Raw genomic sequence first — 23,031 nt, forward strand, 5'->3', positions numbered from 1 at the left:
CCTCCTCCTCCTCGCCTGATGAGGCGGTGGCGGGGACATCCTCCTCAGGCCCTCTACCAATTGACCTCAGGGCCCATCACGACCATTTGTGGCGAGTGGCTCAGAATATGAACTTGCAGGTGGAGGAGGTCCCTGAAATAGAGGACCCGGTCGCAGACATCCTATCAGCTGATGCACCTACTAGAATCGCTCTTCCATTCATCCGCACCATACAGGCTAATGCGGACACCATTTGGCAATCCCCAGCTTCAATTCCACCTACAGCAAGGGGAGTAGACAGAAAATATATGGTCCCCTCAAAGGGGTATGAATCTCTCTACACTCGCCCTCCTCCTTGCTCTCTAGTTGTCCAGTCAGTGAACGAACAGAAGTGTCATGGCCAACAAGCCCCGGCTCCTAAGTCAAAGGAGGCTAGGCGCATGGACCTCCTAGGCTGCAAAATATACTCGGCCGGGGGCCTCCAACTTAGGGTAGTGAACTAACAAGCCCTCCTAAGTAGGTATAACTTTAACACTTGGATGTCCTTGGGGAAGTTTATGGAGCTTCTTCCGCAGGAGTCCGGTCAAGAATTCACGGCCCTACTTGAGGAGAGTAAAAAGGTAGCGAGAACCTCCCTCCAGGCCTCTCTGGATGCAGCGGACTCTTCAGCCAGAACTCTGGTGTCAGGAGTGACGATGAGGCATATCTCCTGGCTCCAGGTATCAGGCCTTCCCCCTGAATTGCAACAAACTATTCAGGATTTACCCTTTGAAGGCCAGGGCCTTTTCTCAGACAAGACTGATCCCAGGTTGCAAAGTCTGAAGGACAATCATGTTATAATGCGCTCGCTGGGTATGCACATGCCAGTGACCCAATGCAGGACCTTCGGGCCCTAGCTACACCATCCTTATGCCCTGCCTAGGCCGCGTCAGGACATTACCAGAAGGCGTGGCAGGGGGAATCGTAGGAGACAGTCTGGCCCTCAAGGAGCTCAAAATCAGGCACCCCCTAAACCACCAGCGGGGCCCAAGCAGAACTTTTGATGGGATGCCTGAGGACAGCTCACCAGTTACCCTACCGGATCCTTGTCCTCCCTTTTTCAACTGCCTCTCCCAATTCCTCCCTGCCTGGTCCCCGCTAACTTCAGATCGTTGGGTCCTGCACACGGTGGAAGGGGGATACCACCTGCAGTTTGCTTCAACCCCGCCTTCCCACCCTCCCTACCCATCCCTCTTCAGGGACCCCTCTCACGAGCAATTCCTCTTACAAGAGGTCCAGTCACTCCTAGCCATGGGAGCCATAGAGGAGGTGCCAAAGGACATGAGAGGCAAGGGGTTTTATTCCCTCCCATGCACTCTTAATCCCCAAAGGCAAAGGGAGGTCTACAACCGACCTAGACCTGCGATAACCAACAAATTCATGATAAAAGCTGAAGTTCCGCATGGTATCACCTGGGACCATTATCCCATCCCGGAATCCAGAGAGTGATTATGCGCCCTCGAATATGAAGGACGCGTAATTTCCACATTGCCAATTTATCCACACCAGCTCGTGCGTGTCTTCAAAATAATATGGCTGTAGTCGCGGCGCCTCCCTCCAACGTCGTCGAGTACACGCTACCCGTATCACGTGGCTGCTTCGAGGACTTCCCAGTGGCAAGTATCACAGCACCTGTGCATCGTCAGAGAACTCTTCGGAAGCTAGGCCTCATGATCAACACAGAAGTCTACTCTTTCCCATGCAGAGAATAGAGTTCATTTATGGGTTCTGGACCCAATCTGGCCAGAGACTGAGCGTCGCATTAGGCATGGCTTCAATACTGAAGTCTATATTCCCACTAGTAGTTCATGGCTCAGCTGCACTTTCATGAACCACATGCCAGCTATTGCCTCCGTCCTTCCAAGCCTGGCTTGCTCATTACCAACACGCAGAAGACAGCCCTGGACTCGTGCTCACTATCACCAGGAGGTTCTTGGGCTCCCTCACCTGGTGCCTAGACCCCACTCTTCTGTGCAGGGACGCCATCCACTCACCACACCCTCCGAAGGCCGCTAACCACAGACGTGTCATCCTGGGTTGGGTGCCCACCGAGAGCCTTCGCATTCAAGGCCCTCTGGTCGCCCAAGAACTTGCCTTATACTCATCAATGTGCAATGAGCTGAGAGCCAGTCCATTAGCATGCCAAATGTTTTGAGACCAACTTTCACGGCCGTTGTTACCAAGTGTTCACAAGAAAACAATGGCCATGGTTTTACATAAACAAGCAGGGCGGAGCACGATCTCTCTTCTTTGTCAAGAAGCCGTCCACCTTTGGATACTTTTGCATAGCCTACTCAATCGAATTGGTAGCGTCTTTTCTCTCAGGAGTCCAGAACACTGCTGGCAGATCACCTCAGCAAGACCCTTCCTGTCTCACGCGGTCGATTCGCCCAGACGTCATCCAGTCTGTTTTCTGGAAGTGGGGCTTTCCCCATATAGACCTCTTTGCCTCCTGAGAGAACAGGAAATGCCAGGTGTTCTGCTCCTTCCAGGGACGCTCCCCAGGCTCCCTCTCAGACACATTTCTGATCCCGTGGAACAGGCACCTACTTTATGCCTTCCCACCATTTCCACTCGTCCACAGAGTCCTACTCAAGCTCCGCAGGGACAGCGTCCACCTGATCCTGATTGTTCCAACATGGCCGAGGCAGCAGTGGTACACCACATTGTTCGATCTGTCAGTGGCAGACCCAATTCCCCTGCCACTCTGGCCGGACCTCATAACACAGGACTTCGGCAGGCTTCACCATTCGGACCTGCAGCCCCTTCATCTCACAACATGGTTGCTGTGTGGTTGAGCCAGTCTGAGTTGCGTTGCTCTGCCTCAGTCCAGCAGGTGCTCTTGGGCAGTAGGAAGTCTTCCACTAGGATGACATATCTCGCCAAGTGGAAGCGTTTCTCCTGTTGGTGCACTCAGCATAACTTAGTCCCCAGACAGGTGTCCGTTCCCACTGTCCTGGACTACCTCTGGTCCCTAAAAGAGCAGGGTCTAGCGGTCTCTTCCATAAAGGTGCATCTGGCAGCCATTTCCGCCTTCCATCAAGGGGAAAAAGACCAATCAATCTTCTCTCACCCTATAGTTTCAAGGTTCCTCAAAGGATTGGAACTTTTGTATCCTCAAGTTAGACACCCGATCCCTACCTGAGATCTAAACCTGGTGCTCGCCAAGCTTATGGGTGCTCCTTTCGAAACACTGGCTACCTGCTCACTGCTGTACCTTTCCTGAAAGACAGCCTTCCTCGTCACTATTACTTCAGCAAGACAAGTATCTGAGCTTCGGGCTTTGACAGCGGACTCCCCATACAAAGTATTCCATAAGGACAAGGTACAGCTGCGACCACACCCCTCTTTCCTCCCTAAGGTGGCGTCCACCTTTCATGTCAACCAAGACATCTTCCTCCCAGTCTTCTTCCCGAAGCCGCACCCATCACGTCGGGAACAACAGTTACACACCCTGGATGTCCGCAGGGCTCTCGCCTTTTATATTGAGAGAACCAAACCCTTTCGAAGGTCACCTCAGCTCTTTGTAGCTGTCGCAGACCGGATGAAAGGCGTACCAGTCTCTTCCCAATGGATCTCATCTTGGGTAACATCCTGCATCCGCACATGCTATGAATTGGCTCACGTTCCGGCTAGCCACCTCACCGCACATTCTACTCAGGTGCAAGCTTCATCTACTGCCTTTCTGGGCCATGTCCCCATCCAGGAAATATGTCGGGCAGCTACCTGGTCATCGATTCACACCTTTGCCACCCATTACACATTGGTTCAACAGTCCAGAGATGATGCAGCATTTGGCTCAGCAATTATGCATTCTGCAACATCTCGCTCCGACCCCATTGCCTAGGTAAGGCTTGGGAATCACTTAATTGGAATCGATATGAGCAAGCACTCGAAGAAGAAAAGATGGTTACTAACCTTTGTAACTGTTGTTCTTCGAGATGTGCTGTTCATATCCATTCCCCTCTGTCGGAGTAGCCGGCAAGAAGGAACTGAAGGGCCGTTGGGTCAGCACAGGTATATGTCCAGCGCCATAACAGCGCCACTCCAGGGGGCGCCCAGTCGACCTACCAAGTGTTGCTAGGGTAAAAATCTTCTGAAGAGCGTTCACGCGGCGTGCGCACACCTAATTGGAATGGATATGAGCAATACATCTCGAAGAACAACAGTTACAAAGGTGAGTAACTGTCTTTTCTCCTATTCTCTGCCTATCATGATGAAGACAGTGCTGAAGTGATCAGATCGATACAGCAATATCTGAGGAAGATGGGCTGTGTATAGATTCTGGACTACAGCTGTGTAAATAATGAAATTTTTGGTGCGCTGACGGAAAAAAAACAGACAAAAATCATTTTGTATTGAATGAAATGTTTTGTTTGACCCTAAGTGCTTCATTTTGCTTTCAGGGCATTTTAAGGGTTTTTTTTTTTAATTCTTTATTTATTAAAAGCAAAGGAAATACGGAAATGCCGGTCACAAAACCAGACGAGAAGGAAGAAACTAGTGGTGGTGGTGCTGCTGCTGCCCCTACGTCCTATAGCCCTGAGATGCGGAAGACCCAGATTCATGTTCTCACTTTGCCAGCAGGGATTTGAGCTTGGCTGTCTGTCACAGAACAGAGTGAACAGGTTCCAAAGTACCTGTAATTTATTACCTGTCACCCAAATGGGCTTAAGGGAAGGCATCTGGGCCTTACAACTGGGGAGACAGCAGCACAAAACATGGAAGGAAGCTGTGGCTTAAGGTACACCTAAACTTATAACAGCGTGTACAGCTCAGATGCTGCATGCCCAGCTAACCCTGCTATAAATAGGAGTGTAGACATGAGACACAGTTTAGGCAAGTAGAGCAGAGTGCCCTATACTCCTGAATTCCCATGATATATACCCTACATGGCTCTCTACAGACCCACACAGTACCTCTCATGTTTACACTGCTATTTTTAGCAGAATAGTGTTCCACTGCCTCCCTGCATTGCTGGAGGTGCTTTCACTGTGGCCTTTAGCGACACATTAGTGTCTAGTCTGGACACAGCCAGCCTTTCATCATAGCATGAAGCTACATGTGCAGTACCTGTACTCTACACACCCTCACAAGTGTAGACATAGCCAAAGCAGAATGATGCAGGAGAGTCTGAGATACCAGAGGAATGAGACTCCAGCCAGGCTGGGCTAGGACTGGCCTGCAAAAAGCAGGGGAGAACCAAAGTGAAGCTGTAAGGCTCGGATCACCTCCAGGGAAAAGAGGAAAAGCCCCAGGACTGACTGACGTACTAGAGACAAAAGACTCCAAGTGGGAAGGCCTGGGAGTAGCTGAGGAGAGACTAGCATTCTCTTTTGATAGAAGGTCCAGGACTGAGCGTTATTTTTGAATTATATATAAATAAATAAAGTAATACTTTTGTTTGTCTTAAGGATTCAGGAATAGTGGAGTCTATTTATGGAGCCCTGAAATGGGAAACAGGTGGTGCTTGAGAGGTGGGTCAACTGTTACAGTCTTCCATGTTGCAGGTCAATGCCCTAACCACTAGGCTATAGGGTATTCTGAGTAGTGTGTCTCTCAAGTTCTCCAGTTGAAACTATTCCATTCTGTATAAATAATTAAATATTCATTAGGGTCATTTTTTCTGTCTGGTCCATAGCTTGGTGGTTAGCACACTCATCTGGGCTCCAGTCCCTGCTCTCATGCATATTTAATTTATACAGAGTGAAACAGCTTCAACAGAACAGACAGAGAGCCCTAACCCAGAATACCTCAAAGCTCAGTGGTTAGTGCACTCACCAACAACATGAGACCCCCAAGCTCTAATTCCTTCTCTAAATCAGGCACGTTATGGGCTTAAACCCATGTCTCCCACATCCCAAGTATCTAATCTTTGGGCTACAGAGGGTAAGGGGGCACCACCACCTCCTCCATTTTTTAGGAGGGCACCCAAGTACCCTTGTGAATCTAGCCTGAATTTTTGGGGGGCAGGGGCAGGTAAGAGAGGTGTGCTGAAATTCTTAAGCAAATGTGTGTCAAATTCACAAATAGTTTTGGTGGATCCAACGCTGCATTTTTTGATGAATGAACTATTTGGCTAAAAAAATTGCCCAGCTGTATTCCAGATGCATCTCTTTTTCTTTCACAGATGAAAAATTCTAGCTTCTTGTGATTCTACACTGAAAAATAAAAGGCATGCGTTTGAGTGTGAGCATGTGTTCCCTCTAAACTGCTGCCATTCTTTCACTGTAATTAAGCAATTAAGACTGTTTCACTATGGTTTCCATTATACATTCCCTTCAGATTCTTAAAGCATGACAGTTTCAAATAAACTCACTTTTGGAGGAAGTAGGGGGGCAGTCTCCCCATATACGGCATTACACCAGAGGTGGGCAAACTATGGCCTGCGGGCCAGACTGCCCTGCCTGGCCTCTGAGCTATGGCCCAGGAGGCTACCCCCGGTCCCTCCTCTGCTGTTCCCCCTCCCCCACTGCCTCAGCTCACTCGTTCTGTCATCGGCGATCTTTCTTTGAAACCTAGACGCATAACTACTGCTTGTCACAGAATTATAGATGGCACACAAAAGGCATCCAACCAGTAACTTACAGTTTTCTCCCCAAAACAGACTATTAAAAAAAAAAAATGTATAATCACCTCTAACAGTTATTTTAAAAAGGTGGGGAAGGGGGTATTACCTGAGGGCACGAAATTCAGGCAAAAGGTCCCTATTCCTGGTGAAAGCAAGTGGTCAGTTCCCATGGTTTCTTAGGAGCTTCTGGCACTCATTTTGGTAGTAAGGATATTCACAGCAAATCAAACTCCACCACAGCAAGCAGGGATCGCTGCAGGGATCACGACACAGGGGACACACAAGGGAGCGAGTTTAAAGGGGGAAGAGGAATGATACAATAATGAGAGAATTTGAAATAAAGAGAACAATAATTATGGTGTTATAGATTATGACATTCTGTAAAATGAAATGACAAATTTGTATGAAGTGTAAAAGGAGGATGGTCATGAGAAGATCCATCACTGTACTGATGCTACACAGTTGCAACTACATTTAAACAAATAGCTAATGTAGAATTTAAAAAATGCAGACGCTATGTATGACATTACCCAGGATACAATCTGGATGGTTGATCAGCTGTGTCCCCTCAATTCTCTAACCTTTTACACTGCTCACTGGGAGAGCAACCACTCCTGGTCTGTCTCACACAGCCTCCAGCATGTAAATCACCCCAGCTATACTGTTATGAGTGCTATAGCTAGCTAGCCATTAATTATATTGCAGAGTGACACTAGCAAATTCCCAGTCCCAGATTTGTCCCCAGAAACGTGAGTCTTGTGTACTGGTCAGTACCCTCCTTGACAATATAAGCTCACAGAAAGTCTGTCATTTCATGAATAGAAAATGATATGCACAAATCTAATTATCTCAAGTAAAGTTTCCCAAACACTTCAATCCAAACACATGCTGGTTTAGATAAAACAAGTGTATTAACTACAGAAAGATAGATTTTAAATTACAAGAAAGTCAAAGTCAGAATTGGTTACAAAGAAATAAAAGGTAAAACTCAAATACCTAACTTAACAAGCCAAGTGAATTTAAAGCAAAAAGATTTCTCTTGCCACATGCTTATAGCAATCTGGCTAGAGTCCTTCAGCCAAAACTTTTTCCCCAGTTCAATGTCACCTTCTTTTTTCTTTCAAGTGTTGTTGATGCTGTGAGTAGAGATATGGGGAGAGAAGTAATCTGAGGTGTTTGCGCCCCTTTCTTATAGTATTTCTCTTCTTTGAGAATCATCTCCAGCTGGAGTTCAGGCGACAGCAAGTCTGTAGGACAGAAGCTTCCAGCTGTTTCTTTGTCAACATGTCAATTTCTCGTTCACTCCCTTCTTCCTGCCAAAACCATTTAACCAGTGATAGTCCATTTGATTTTGTTGACACCTGGCTGAGGTGTCAGTTTGCCTTTTGTCTTCGAGGAACTAGTTTGCACTTGCTTTTCTAAACTTTGAACATGTGTTTTGCAATATTCTACTGTACCTTTGCATACAATGTTGCCACACATATTTTATTAGTACAATAACGATCAGCAGATTATGGATTTTCAACTGATACCTCACAAGGCATACTTTGTACCAAATTTATCATAGTCTTGTAGAAAGGGTGAACACAGGGATTCAGACTGTCACACTATATATTTACTAATATAATTAGTTAATATTTTAAATACTTTAAAAGTATCCTGCAAACATTTTTAAATTTACAAAGCGTAAAATTATGTGTTGTATATCCCAGATAGGGTAAAAGACATTTTGGCACATTTTAATGTGTGCTAATACCTTTTCTTTTTAGATTTGTTTTGAATCATGGAATATCAGGCTTGGAAGGGATCTCAGGAGGTCATCTAGTCCAACCCCCTGCTCAAAGCAGGACCAATTCCCAACTAAATCATCCCAGACAGGGCTTTGTCAAGCCTGACCTTAAAAACCTCTAAGGAAGGAGATTCCACCACCTCCCTAGGTAACCCATTCCAGCTTCACCACCCTCCTAGAGAAAAAGATTTCCTAATATCCAACTGAAACTCTCCAATGCAACTTGAAACCATTACTCCTTTGCTGTCATCGGAACCACTGAGAACAGTTTAGATCCATCCTCTTTGGAACCCTTTTCGGGTAGTTGAAAGCACCTATCAAATCCCCTCATTCTTCTTCTGCAGAATAAACAATCCAGTTCCCTCAGCCTCTCCTCACAGTCATGTGCTCCAGCCCCTTATCATTTTTGTTGCCCTCCGCTGGACTCTTTCCAATTTTTCCACATCCTTCTTGTAGTGTGGGGCCCAAAATTGGACACAGTACTCCAGATGAGGCCTCATCAATGTCGAATAGAGGGGAATGATCACGTCCCTCAATCTGCTGGCAATGCCCCTACTTACACAGACCAAAATGGGAGCGGCTGGCTCATTACAGAAGCAGCTTTGCCTCTCCTGAAATTGACACATCCTCATCTATTATTGGGAGTGGACTACATCCACCCTGATTGACTTGGCTCTGTCAATACAGGTTCTCCACTTATGAGGTAACTCCCTTCTCTTCATGTGTCATTATATAATGCCTGCATCTGTAATTTTCATTCCATGCATCTGAAGAAGTGAGGTTTTTTACTCACGAAAGCTTATGCCCAAATAAATCTGTTAGTCTTTAAGGTGTCACCAGACTCCTGGTTGTTTTTGTTCTCTGCTGGTTCTGAAGCAGCACTTAACGAGGCACTTTTCCTCAAAGTTGAGATTACACTAAAGCAGTGGATGCCAGATCAAGAGACTAAAAAACAAAAGTTCTTTCCTCAGCTAGCAGATGCTAGGAAATCTCAGAGGGCATCCACACAATCCAGGGAAGGCAGTTACAAGGAGGTGATCCTTGCTGATCCATGCAATACTGATGAGTTCCCAAAGTGAGCCATCTCAAATCTTTCAATGTATGGAATTGCTTACAGAATTGCAGCAGCTATATTGGTCCCAGGATATTACAGAGACAAGGTGAGTGAAGTAGTATCTTTTAATGGACCAACTTCTGGATGGGATGTCTGTCATAAGCCTCACTGGCATTAATATACACTGATGTTCAACTCAAATATTTCTATAGCACACACACGACCAGGGTTACCCTTGTGTTTCATGTACTCTGATACACTAGATGTACATTTTCCCTGATTTCTGCTGCATAATGGCACTTCATCAGCAGAGAATAAATTCTAAAACAGAGACTTTTATTGAATTAAATATGAAAAGGAATAATACAGCTAGTACATTATTCCTTGTATTACAATTACTATCAAAACCAATACTACAAATCTGTTTCCGAATGCTTTTCAAGTTACGTAAAATGCCACCAAAATTTTCATTTTATGTGTGCTATAGAATTCTGTATCACCAGCATATAGCTTTTAAACAGCTGCTGTCACAGATAAGTAAGAACGAGAAAGGTTAAGCTGGAGATTTGAAAGCCATTTTGAAGGAAGATGGGGCTTTTGGCACCGGAAGATGAAAATGGCTTGGAATTTTGTCATGCGGAAGGCAGTTAACCCTCTCAGATGTTATCTGTAAAAACAGCAGATAAGGTGTCCCTTTAAGATGCCATTGTTAAACTTAAGAGTTAGCATCCTACTAACATGAATGGGACAATTTATAACATATAGGGCTGCTTTAGACAGTACAGCACTGATTCAAATTTGGAAGGTTTTCTTCATACTTCAAAATGCTAGAACTTTTATTTTAAATGAAAGCTTATTCCACAAAAGGATTTGGATCTTGCAGGCACTAATATGGTCACATAACAGAAGATGGGGGCCTGGGTTAGACCGCACTCTATGACTAAACTTTCCTTTCTAGGAAAAGTTATAGAGAACCTGGTAGAAAACCAACTTCAGCCTTGTCAGTATTTTGGACACATCTGACTCAAGCTTCAGACCCAGATCTGTTAAGGAGATCTACTGATGTAACATCTCCTTACAGCCATAAACAGAACAAATATCCACATTGATGCTCTTAGACCTATTGGCAGCCTTTGACCCCATTGACCTGTGGACCAGAAGGGGAGGGAGCACTAAGTATATTTTGCTTGTTCCTCTAGACTGGTCACCAGAAGATCCTGATTTTTCTTCCCTGAGAGGTCTGTTATGTGTGGAATCACACAAAGATCAAGATTTTCCCCATATATTCAACATATATTTCAAACCAACAGAGGAGATTGTAAGATTATATGGTCTTTGCCGCTAGCAGTGTGTAGATGACAGCAGCTCTCCACCTCATTATCAAGGGCAGATAATGACATTACTCAGATGTCTCAATGACCTAACAGAGTAAGTACATTAAAGAAAATGAGTTGGGTCAAGCAGATGGTTCCATGCAAGTAAAAGAGAAGTGATACCGGTAGAAAGAGACCAACACTGAAAAATTAGCAGCAGCCTAAACTACTGAGCATATCTGCGCTCTCATAATCAAGGTGGCGAGCAGTCTGAATCTTACTGGACTTTATCTAGCTAGATTCTTATACCATACCTATCACCATAGGATCTGAGGACCTCATAAGTATTAGGAAAAAAAATTAAAAAGAGCAGTCTCTCTTTTTCTCTCTGTCTTTCCTTCCCTCTCTCCCACTGTCTTCCTTCCCATTGGGAAGAGTAAGTCACCCTGCATAAATGGAGTTTGTTTTATACTAAAAGCAATAAAATGACTGTGAGAAAGCTAAATCAAAGAGTATCACTAATCCATGACATTAAAATCACTGGTGTAGCCAGAAATATTTATCATTTTTAGCTAGCCTGAAGATGGCAGCCCTTTCATAGGCTGACGTAGTAAACAATCCTCATCTTCATTGGAGAAAAGCAATTGAAACAATGGTGAAGACTAAACAGACGCTGCATTTGTTCCAAAATTTTACTATCTTCAGACTGTAACAGAAGACTCATCTCATTTACCTCAGTAAGGGTAGCTATAGAATAGCGAAGAGTTTCCTTCGTTGAGCTAAAACATATCCCACCTCAATGAAAATAATAGTATAAACAAAGAAATTAAGGTACTTCCAGAGAGAATTTATGCTTTCCAATTTCTGTACATAGCATCTAGATAACAATGATAGACAAATTAATTACAGCTAAGACACAGATGGATATTCTGGGTAATTCCAACACTTTCAATGGTGATTCTGTAGTACTATAACAGGGGAAATTGCTTCCTTATAATTAAAACTAAGAATTTAAGTGATTTACTATTTATTCCTTGTAGCGCGCATAATGTGGTAGACATTGTATAAATATAAAATAAATAAATATAAAACAAATGCATGATCAACAAAGAACATGAGAAAAGAGAAAAAAAGTGTTGATATTGCCCCCCACCCCACTGTCCCCTTATCAGATATAGGCTATCCCTAGTGAGTCTCCAACTTTGTCATTATTAGTCAGCTAATTTCTTAAAGGTGTCACAGTAGAAACTAGTCTTCTTGGTATATTTGATTCTGCCTCTGCAGCAGGGAGAGCGGAGTGGGTAGGAATGAACTAATACTCCCAAGGTCCCTTCCAGCTCTGTATTTTTACAGTTCAGAAGCAATCTGAATGCGGAGAGAAGGTATAATATTATAATAATACAGCCGCAACCCAAAGGCAATCCTTCTTTCACTTTCCTCAACCACATCAGACTTCTCCTGCGTGTTTGATTTCAGGCCTCCATTCACCATTTTATTTCAACCTACCTAGGTCAGTTATCTTCATAATATATTAATATAAAACCTCCTAATGTTAAATTAACATTATTTTAGGTTGCAAAATTAAGCACTCAAAAGTGGTAACTGTAAATGGGCAACTCAAAAGCGGGCAACTGTAAATCCGGTATTTCCTGTGTCATCTTAATTCTGCCACCTTGTGCATTCATCCTATAAATTGAATAAGACACGGGTCCTACGAACACCACAGCATGTGAACATGTAATTAAGGATGCATATGGAGCAGGGGGAAGAATTAAAGCTACTTAGTTCACAAAACTCCAGCACAAACTTCTACCTCAAACTACGAGACTGATTACATTGGGATAACAGCCTTCTCCTGCTACCAACTAGAGGGAGATAGTGTGTGTGTTCTGAGACAGGGGTGGGGTGAGCCCAGCTCTCTCACCACCCCTAGGAGTGGGGAGAGTTCCTGACTCATATGGCAACACCAGAAGAGGCATGGACTATTGGGTCTAGATGCTGGGTCTGGAGTGTGGCTTAGGAGAGAAAGTGAGTGAGAGAAGGTCCAGGTCAGCTCTCCTCCCCATAAAGAAGGCTGACGGAGCTCCATTCCCATGTGGTGCCAAGATCTGTTTCTCCCAGCCCTCCTCCTCTATAGCTTCTCTAGTACCTCTCAGGCATTCCCAAATAGCTAGGTTGCAGCATCATGGTCCAGACTTAGAGTGCTCATTCAGTTTTTATTGTTACATTCTGCCAACATTTTCCTGAGGAACACAAATGAGAGACGGGAAATGGCAATCTTTAAATTTATATCATAGCAAAAGCTGAATAAAATGTAATGGGTCAAAGAAAAGGCATTTGTGTAGCCAGAGGGTTATTCTCCTACCAAATATCAAAGATCTGCTGCAAAAGTTTCTCAAAGAAAATAACGTAATTTTGTAAAAATGAAAGTGCTAAGGAAGCTAAATATAGATAGAAGTCACTACCAGCTTCCTCTATAATACATGAAACAATAAAAACAGTCACAGCAATGGAACAAAAAAGCCCAGCCTATTTACAAAAAAAAAAAATACTGCAACAATCTATTTATGCGGGTACTGTTAGCCAAGGACTCTGAAGAAAAAGGTCTAAAATCATTTACCGAAGTTATGCTTAAACTGTATAAAACAGAATAATCTGGAAAGGGAGGAGTTGTTTTTGTCAGGCTGGTTTTATTTACCCAGTTTAAGTTTTGTTTTGGTTTTTACTTTTCTTTACCTTCTACTCCAAGTTAGTGGTTGAATGAGCATAAATCTTACCTGAACCTCAGCTCACATTATTCCTTAAACCCAAAAGGATAATCTGGGATACTTTGTGAGTGACAAGGTCTCTGTTTCTGCTGGAATTGATACTTTGTGAGAGAGGGAGGAGCGATTTCATCTCATCTAGAACTGTAAAAGGAGCACCTATTCTGATTCCTTTTCCCTTATTGAAATTATGGTAGTGCCTAGGGACTCTAGCCAAGAGAAGGGCCCCATTGTGCTAGGATCTTTTGTCTACTCATTTATCTGTGTCTGCTTTGGAAAACTGATTTGACAAGCCTAACAGCTCCGTAGGCCAATTTTTTTTTTTATTGTAACACATTAAGAAAATGGTTAAGAAATACTGATTTGTAACTTGCATTTTTTCCTGTGTTTAAAGCAAATAAATTAGTATGTTATCTGTGAGAAAGAACCCTGAAGTACTGAGAACTACTATGAGAAAGAAGCCTGAAGTTTAGAGCACCTAGCTCCTAGTGCTAGAACAAATCTAATTAACCCCAAAACCATAAGCAGAACACTCTCAGAAAACAGTTTCAAGAGTTAGAGACTGACAGATAATTAGCATTTGTTTTGCAAATCATTATTCATAAGACAATTTGTTCCACCTTTGCTATAAAGCCTATATATAGGCTATACAGCCAATCATATATACATACCCCACTATATACAAATTTTAATTTCCTAGGGAAAACTTTTCTTTGTTCTCCACTGAGCATTTTATTGACATTTCAAATTAGCCATTTTATTGATGTGACAGATCTCTATATTTAACTGTATCAGCTAAGCAGAAGCCTATTCCTGCTCCTTTTACACATGCTGAGCAAAGCCTTCCTCCACAAGTAGTCCTATTGATTTCCAAATTAGTACAAGTGTCAGAATAGGGTCCAGATTTTGTGAAACAGTATGTCTACTATTTTGCAAGTGTAAGGTAGGCAATAAAAAACCCATATCTGTACAAATTTCAAATGGTCAGCTATACCTTATCAGAGAGTTTAAAAAAAAAATTCCCAAACTTTTAAGGTTTGAATGATCTGTTGCGTTCCAATAAGTATCTTTACGAACCACTAGAAACTGACTGCAAATTATAGAACAGTGTGAAAAAAAATCTAGGGGCTTAATTCTGACTTAACATTTGGATATGGATTTATATTATAAAACCAACTACTGTGCACACAGCTGATTTTAGGCATGTCTTAATGTAAAACACAACGATTGTGGTTCTTTTTCTCCTTTCCTGGTGCATAAAATTTAACACATCACTAACAGGAGATATAATGTTGTATTATGAAAAGAATATCTCTCTACTGTATATAGGAACTTAGAGCTTCTGAACTACAAACTTCTCGATCTTTACATATGGAACAACCATGTCTTGAGGAAAATGACGGGGTTGATCTTACAATATGTTGAACTCCATCAGCTCCGACTGAAGAAGCCGAGCACCACAGAGGGTCAGGCCCTAAATGAAGGCCTGCAATATCACGTATGCTCATGGTTAATGAGCTGATTCTGAACAAATGATATCTTGGTATTCCATTTCCATTCTCAAAAAGTGTTCTATTATGTTCAGGACATAATACAATTTCTCAAACAATAATCATCAATGCAATTATAAAAATCAGAAAAAAATAAAGTTTTATCATTTCTACTTCGTACATCACAACTACTAATCTTTAAGGAGTAGACAGAGCCAAGATTTTGCATCAGAGTTTAGCTAACAAATCTGTTGTTGATGCATATGGCACAAGAGAATTCAGCTGTCATCCACAGCTGTATTTGTTTTTCCTTTTTTTTTTATTTGCTATTTATTACTATTGGCAGCAGTAAACGCATATTCTGTAAATCATATATGACTTGAAAGACACATAAGTAGCAACTAAGAAGAGCAGTAAAGGCTATCTTTCCAGAACAGTTTTCTGATCATAAACACACACACTAAAGGGCTGCCAATGTTAAAACAGTGAAACCAAATTATTCAATTGAATTTTAAAAAACTCTCCCATTAATCAGATCATCTCACTACATAACAGCTGGCACCTCTGCTTACAGTTTTTATCTTTCACACACACGTTTGTGTATATATGCATGTACACACCCAGGACTGAGTGCATATTTTACAACAGAATTGGTCTTTACCATGAAGTGAATTAAACAACAATTACAGAGACAGTACAAAAATTGTAACCTTTTGACTGCTTGGCATAGTGGGCATGAATTGTTAGAAAGCATCTTCCTGAGCTGTGCAAATGTGCAGGAGAATTTGATTTCACACCCATGTGGGGCTACACATGTATTGTTTTGATTGTAATAAGTCAAGGGTTCGAGAGACCAGCAAAAATGTTTTGCATCTTATCTACATCAGATTTCAAAATGCTCTTTTGTTCACTCAGCCCACTCCCTAGTATAGTAATCCTTCTCTATGTCAGGGATTTTCCTATCCCAGATTACTCACTTGCCCTATAAGCTGTGGCCCCTACTAACATTTCACCACTGTTCTAGATTCCTTGACATCTGAGACAAATGTGGTGTGTCTGTGCAGCTGTCTGGAATAGGCAGCAAAGACTGTGAGCACCGGACTCCATGACATCAGCCATGCTGTTGCTTGCTCCTCCCACATACAACGTGTCAAGTACAATTTACAACCCACAGGGTTGCTCCCTCTTCTCCAGGCCAGTGACTGTAGCTCAGCTCTCCCTCTCACATCCCTCAGTTAGTCACTTTCCTGGCTACTTCTCTTGAAATCCGGGATAACTCTTTATGCCAAACAATCTGCCCCGCCTTGTATTTAGCTGTGACACTCTAAGGACATTCCCCAGACCTGCAGAAGAGCTCTGTGTAAACTCAACAGCTTGTCTCTCTCACCTGCAGAAGTTGGTCCAATTAAAAATATTACCTCACCCTCTATCTTTCTGCCTTTCCAACTACGCACTGATGCTGGAGCAGAGGGGCACAGACTGATCTTTGTCCTCTGCGACAACTGGCCAGCCCGGTTGCGAGGCCACCTTGTACCCTGCAGCTCTCAGGAGAGGGGGCGGGGACGCTTCAGGCATCTGTGGGTGCCTGGAGGGGACCCAACCCCGCCAGTGTGACTCATCTCCGACTCGCCTACGCCAGCCAACGCGAATCCCTCCACCCCGGCGCTGTTCTCTCGCGCGGGGGTTTCCAAGGAGCCCGCACCTTGGCACCAAGCGAGAAGATTTTCTTACCCCAGAACTTCAAACCCACACCACAAAACAGCTGCCAGCGCCCCCGCGCTCCCAGCCCCTCCCACGGAGGGGGCGTTCATGGGCCCCCATCTCCACCAGGAGCTGAGCGAAGCCCGGTCCCGGCGAGGCGAGGGGGAACCCGGCGGGCCTCGCACCCCCTGGCCCGCGCTCACCTGGAGAGGTGTTTGAGGATCTGCTTCTTGATAATCCCCGCCATGGCCCGGGCGCCGGCCGCTCCCTGCTAGCTTCACGGGAACCAAACGGGGCCGGGAACGCGGCTCATCCCTGCGCTGCCTCCTCCCGGGGTCAGGGAGCGGAGCCGCCTCCGCTCACGCTCCCGCCGCCATCTTGGCTGCACCATCACCTAGTGACAGAGGCCGGGGGCTGGAGAGGGGGCGGCTCCGGGCGGAGCCACCCCCCGCGGGCTGTCAGAGGAGCCGAAACCCCGCTCGCTCCTGGCTGCATGAGGCAGGCGCTTGGGGGATCCCAGAGGAAGGGCGTCACCGCAGCCTGCGCCTGCCTCCCTCCCCCAAGATCTGCAGCCTGCTTACCCTTCTTCACCTGTATTCCCATTCCCTCCTTCGCTGTGTCAGCTAGTCCCCCAGGCCCCTTCCTCACTGCCCTCCAATATTTCCATCCCTCGACTTTGAGGGGGGGAGAGTATCAATCACGATGCATTTTTTCCTGTTACTTCTGTTGAAAATAAGAAATACAAACAATAGATTAATGCAGATGCAGTATGCAAGAGACATCACAAGGGAGCTAGGAGTCTACTGTTTTCAAACATAAGAGTTTTGTCTTGATAAAAAAAAGTATTGAATGTGGACAACTATTTTATTTGGGGGGAGGCCTAGAGTTTAAAGATAATAGCTGTTGACTATCACTTCAGTGAGTAGTTTTGTACCATGACTACATTTGACCACTTTTAATATTAAGAAATTAACTTCTGGTCCAAGCTCAGTGTTTTCTCTCTTTATTACTGCAATCCCTAATTTGGAGAGGGGGCTTTAACTTCCCCTCTCCAGCCTCTAATTGTCTATGCCCATGATTATATATATTATCATGGTCATCTCCCACAAATGCCCTAATGATTGGTCAGGGTGGGGCTGGAAAACTTTTTTTTATTTCATTCACACTAGCAATACACAGTTTTGTTATATTTCAAGGCAGAATGGAATTTCCTCATACTCCTCCAGTTCAGTTTTTAATACAGCTTATCTCAGTAATGGACCAAAATGAAGCTTTTAGACCCTTTATTTACAAACAGTACTCCTTTCCAACTGGAATGATACAAATAAAAAAAAATTATCTACACCAGGAACACTATGCCAAAAGAAAAATAAATATATACAAGGCCCAAAGAAAGATATAGATATAACCTGTAAACTTTGCCCTAGTAAGTACTACTAAAGGAGAAACTTCTTCAGTACTTCAACACTAATAGATACTTGTGCCTCTGATGACCTGAATTTCCCAACAATTATTCAAGTGCCAGACTTTTTAAAACAGATCTTCTCTTAACCTTACTGAGGCTCTACACAGTGAGATTAAATACACAGATAGAGTAAATAAAGCGGTTAGGGATCATCTAGAGATTAACTATAATTTTAGGTGAATTGGTCTCCAAAGAAAGGAAATAATCTGTCAACAAGCCATCTGTCTACAATCCATATAACCTGAAAAAGAGCTCTCATAAACTCCAAAGCTTGTAGCTTTCACCAACAGAAGTTGGTGCAATAAAATATATTACTTCACCTACCTTGTCTCTCTAACAACTCATCTTTTCATTCTACAGCTTCCCCCCCCCCTCAAAAAAAAATATATAAAAAGCATCCCGATGGCCTTGGGAAACACCTTAGTTAACTAAATAAGAGTACCTCAGTACAGAAGATTTCAGAGTGGTAGCTGTGTTACTCTGAATCAGCAAAAACAATGAGGATTCCTTATGGCACCTTAGAGACTAACAAATTTATTTGGGCATAAGCTTTCATGGGCTAAAACCCACTTCATCAGAGGCATGGAATGGAAAACACAGTAGAGGTATAAATACACAGCATATGGAAAAAATTGGAGTTGCCTTACTAAGTGACGGACACTGCTAACAAGCCAGTTCAACTAATGTGGAAGTGGGCTACTCACACCTTCTTGTTAACTGTTTGAAATGGGCCACCTTGATTACATTGGCCTCATTAGCACTACAAAAGTGATCTCCACTGGTCAACAGTTGAGACTAGCCCACTTCCACCTTAATTGAACCCACATTTTAAAGTGTCCTTCATTTAACGTTAAGAGGAAACCAGAAACTGCTGAACTGGAAAATAGACTTCTGATAATACCAGTGACCTCCCTTCAAGAACCAAAAAATAGATCAGTTAGAGCAAGGATTAAGTATGCTGTCATTAAGACACTGACCTGGAGCACATAAAGAGGATTGGTCTAAAAACAGAATGTCGTGCATTCTGCTGCCAATCCTGGCTTGAGAGAAGAGATCTCTATTTGTGAATCATATTGAAATATTTTATATCAATCATTTTCTAAGACTAATATTTGCAAGAAAGTCAGTTATATTAAAGAGGGATGAGAACATTATAATGCTTTTCTTACATTACTAGATAACAACAAAAATGCAAACTATGTTAAACTAGAAAAAAATATATAAAATCCATCATACTGGGATTGTACTCACTGGGAGTTTGACATGGACTGCAGTGAAAAAAGATCTGGTCAATCACCAACCACAAGAAATGGCATTACCATTGTTCTTACAATATTTGGGGTAAATGGTCTGCTTGTAGGCAATGAAAGGGTTAATGTTGTTGCTCTGTGTTTCTATCTGTGTCACTTTTGGGTTACTGTGATGGGTTCGGTTACCGAGATCACCTTGGGACTGTCACCTGATGTGCTGAAAGTACCTCTGAGCCTGTTTTCCCTGCAAGCTTGGGACTTCCAGAACCCTGTCTTGTTGAGCCAGAAACGCTAACCTAATGCAACAAGATCCAGGGTCCAGTCCATGCCCCCAAAGCTGCAGACTTAACTGAAAACAGCTCAGCAGGTTACCTGTCTCTAGCACCTAGACACCCAGTTCCCAATGGGCTCCAAAAACCCCAAATTAAGTATAAAAAGTAGGATTTAAGTAGTTTCAAGTACTAACAGACAGAACAAAGTAAGTCACCAAGCAAAATAAAACAAAAACACGCAAGTCTAAGCCTAATACATTAAGAAACTAATTACAGGTAATATGTCACCCTCAGAGATGTTCCAATAAGCTTCTTTCACAGACTAGACTCCTTCCTAGTCCAGGCCCAATCCTTTCCTCAGTACAGTCCTTGTTAGATCCAGCAGCTATCTCAGATGGTAAGCAGGGAATTGTCTCATGACTGGAAGCCACCCTTTGTCCTGCTCCACCCCCTTTTATAGCTTTGGCACAAGATAGAAATTTTTTTTGTCTCTCTGGGTCCCACCCTCCTTCTAAATGGAAAAGTATCAGACTGAAGATGAATTTCATTACCAGGTGCAATGGTGACATATCTCCATTACTCCTGGGCTGGCCCCACATGTACACAGGAAGGTTTTCAAGTAACTGAGGCCATTTACAACTGATTTTTTTCTGGGGCACCCTAAATGGCATCCATTTAATATGTTTATATCAGTGATACAAGTTTATATCTTATTCTCCTAACTCCAGACATAGAAATAATACATGCAAATAAACAGGATGAACACACTTAGTAGATTACAAGCTTTCTAATGACACCATACAAGGGGTATTTAGCATAAAGCATATTCCAGTTACATCATATTCATAAGCATACTTCCGTAAAGCGTATGGAGTGCAACGTCAGTTACCAAGAACAAAGCACTTACCTCTGTTAGAACTAGATATACCTCCCTCTGTCCTCCTCACATCTGCACAGCAGAACAAAAAGGAAAAGACAGAGAATTCAAAATGGAATTTATGTTTTTATCATTCTCTAAGTGTTTATCTCTAGATATTTCTAATATAGTACTGCTGATTCAAAGCTATAAAAATGCACCCCACCTATGACTTTGTCTAGAATGTCTGTAACTTTCTTTCAAAATTCCAAATTTACAATTACAGTTAGACACCCCAGGCTAGACTCACTGTGACACAGGGCCAGAAGGGGTTAAGCACCTTGCAGGCTAAATGACCCAAATTCAATCTTTAAAGACATGTTAGAGAAGTATAAATGGTAATTAGGGCTATTTCTTATCAATAGTTAATATAGCCTTGTTAAATAGACTAGACTTTGAAATGCAAAGCTGTATTGTTAGAGAATTAAAGGTAATACTAATTGTATGTGTTTATTTATATCTTATTAGATGTTAACCACGTAAACAGATGGTTCGTTTGTTACTATATCTGTTAATTCAAAGATCAAAAGGAAATATTAACATTTAGATAAAACTTGAGTGTAATAATTTCATTGTCTATACTTCTCTTTGAAGTATGTAGTAAACTGTATATAAACTGCTTAATGAATAATTACTTTATACTAATGAATGCAACTAATTACTGGTGATGCTTAGGAAACAGGTTACTTCAAAAGCCTATTGTTTACCCAAGGACTGCATGCTGTCAAGAGACTGCAAAAATCTCTATAAAAACACTTGGGACTTGATCCTTTTAATCTCAGATCTGCTTGAGCTTAGTCAGGGGAAGTTAGAGTCACAAGACTGTGATCTCCAGTTACACCCTGGACCGCCCTGATATTTAATATTTGGACATTGGACTATAACCTATGGACTAATTCTGAAAGAACTCTATGCAGCTCTGAAGTCCACTATCTCAGCTATGAAACTGATCTAAGAATTATATTCAAGTCTGAATGAATAATGATCTTTTAACCAATACTCTCTCACTCACTCTTTTTTAAAATAAATCTTGGTTTGGTTAATAAGAATTGGCTGTAAGTGTGTATTTGGGTAAGATCTCAAATATTCATTGACCTGGGAGGTAATGGGTGCAATCTTTTGGAACTGGTAGAACTTTTTTATATGAGTGAACAAGATTTTCAGTAATCTTCATCATATTTGACTTGGCTGTCTGGGAAGAAGTCCATAGACTGGGTTGCGTTAAGGGCACTGTGTTTTGCCTTCTGTGTAACCAGTAAAGTATTGTAGAAGCTGTTTTGTTGCTGGCTTGGTGAATTTACGTATTAGAATAACCACTAGTTTTGGGGATCGGCTGACCCATTCTTTGCAGTTTACCCTAATTGAGCAATCTCAGTGGGGCCTCCTAGGATTCCAGTCACACTGACAAATAAACTGAGGCACCAAGAAAATCACTGGGCTCCACAATGACTAGATTTGGCATCAAGGATCCCTATACAATGAATGGGGAAAGATAGGTCCTTCAGAATGGGATTCACAGGAACCAGCATGCAAGGCGGTGCCCAACCTAAGCTAGTCAAAGGGAGATGCCAAGGTGCTGGAGCATGACCTAAGCCCCAGCCATCTCAGAGTTCAGCACCTAAGGCCACGTCTATACTACAAACTTTGGTCAATGCAAGTTATGTCTGCATACAGATGCTGAAGTTTGTATATCTCTGGTGCTTGTGAATACTTCGCTGCGTGCATTGGCTCAGTGTGTACTCACCAGGAGTGCTTGTGTCAATGCAAAATACAGTCTAGATATCCCAAGGTGCCATGCACTGCCATCTGGCACAATGCCTTTTGGGAACTTTTTGCAATGTGGTGTTTAATAGAAATGACTTGCTCAGGGATCTCTGAGAGCTAGAATCAAATTCCCAGCATGCAACTTTCTTCATTCCATAATGCTATCCATATCCTTCAATTTTTGTGCCTTTTCTTTAAATCCCACTAATCCTTGCAGCATTTTTTGGTATCAGGCATCTCTGACAGAAGCATGGAGGCCGCAGATCTCTTCACTATTCTCATGAATGTAGCAAATATGGAACGCATGATTCTCCTGTATTTGCAGATTTTCAGGAAGTACTGCAACAATGTGAGATATGACAATTTGTTTGAAGACAGTTTGCTGCAGGACAGAGAGAGAAACAATTCAAGGTCGTTGATGGCATTCGTGGCACTGCTGCAGTCCCACTTCTGGGCCTGAGAAATGAGTACTGACTCGTGGGATCACATCATAATGCAGGTTTGGGATGACAAGCAGTGGCTGCCAGACTTTCAGATGCAAAAGGCCAAATTCCTGGATCTGTCTGCCAAGCTTGCCTCAGCCTTCCAGAGCAGGGACAACAGAATGAGAGCTATATTGACAGTGTACAAGGAAGTGGCAATCACATTCTGGATCCGTTGGAA

General features: G+C 42.9%; 1 protein-coding gene across 7 annotated transcripts in view; it reads right to left on the reverse strand.

Annotated features, from left to right (window-relative positions):
* Positions 1 to 17,209, reverse strand: part of BLTP3B (bridge-like lipid transfer protein family member 3B) — an 80,725-nt gene extending 63,516 nt beyond the window's left edge. For 2 of the 7 annotated variants that reach the window (XR_012656135.1, XM_032788563.2), the window contains exon 1: positions 16,905 to 17,209. Coding sequence is in view for 4 of the 7 variants with exons in the window: in XM_032788563.2 (XP_032644454.1) it covers positions 16,905 to 16,948 (44 nt within the window). In the remaining 3 variants the exon portion in view is untranslated. Of the gene's footprint in view, positions 1 to 4,500; positions 6,180 to 6,695; positions 6,843 to 13,522; positions 13,618 to 16,904 lie in introns of those variants that run through there. The other 5 variants (XR_012656134.1, XM_032788562.2, XM_075067243.1 and 2 more) reach the window with 5 other exon arrangements.
* Between the last annotated feature and the right edge of the window lie 5,822 nt (positions 17,210 to 23,031).

Source organism: Chelonoidis abingdonii, chromosome 1 (genome assembly GCF_003597395.2).
Source record: "Chelonoidis abingdonii isolate Lonesome George chromosome 1, CheloAbing_2.0, whole genome shotgun sequence".
NCBI classification, from domain to species: Eukaryota; Metazoa; Chordata; order Testudines; family Testudinidae; genus Chelonoidis; species Chelonoidis abingdonii.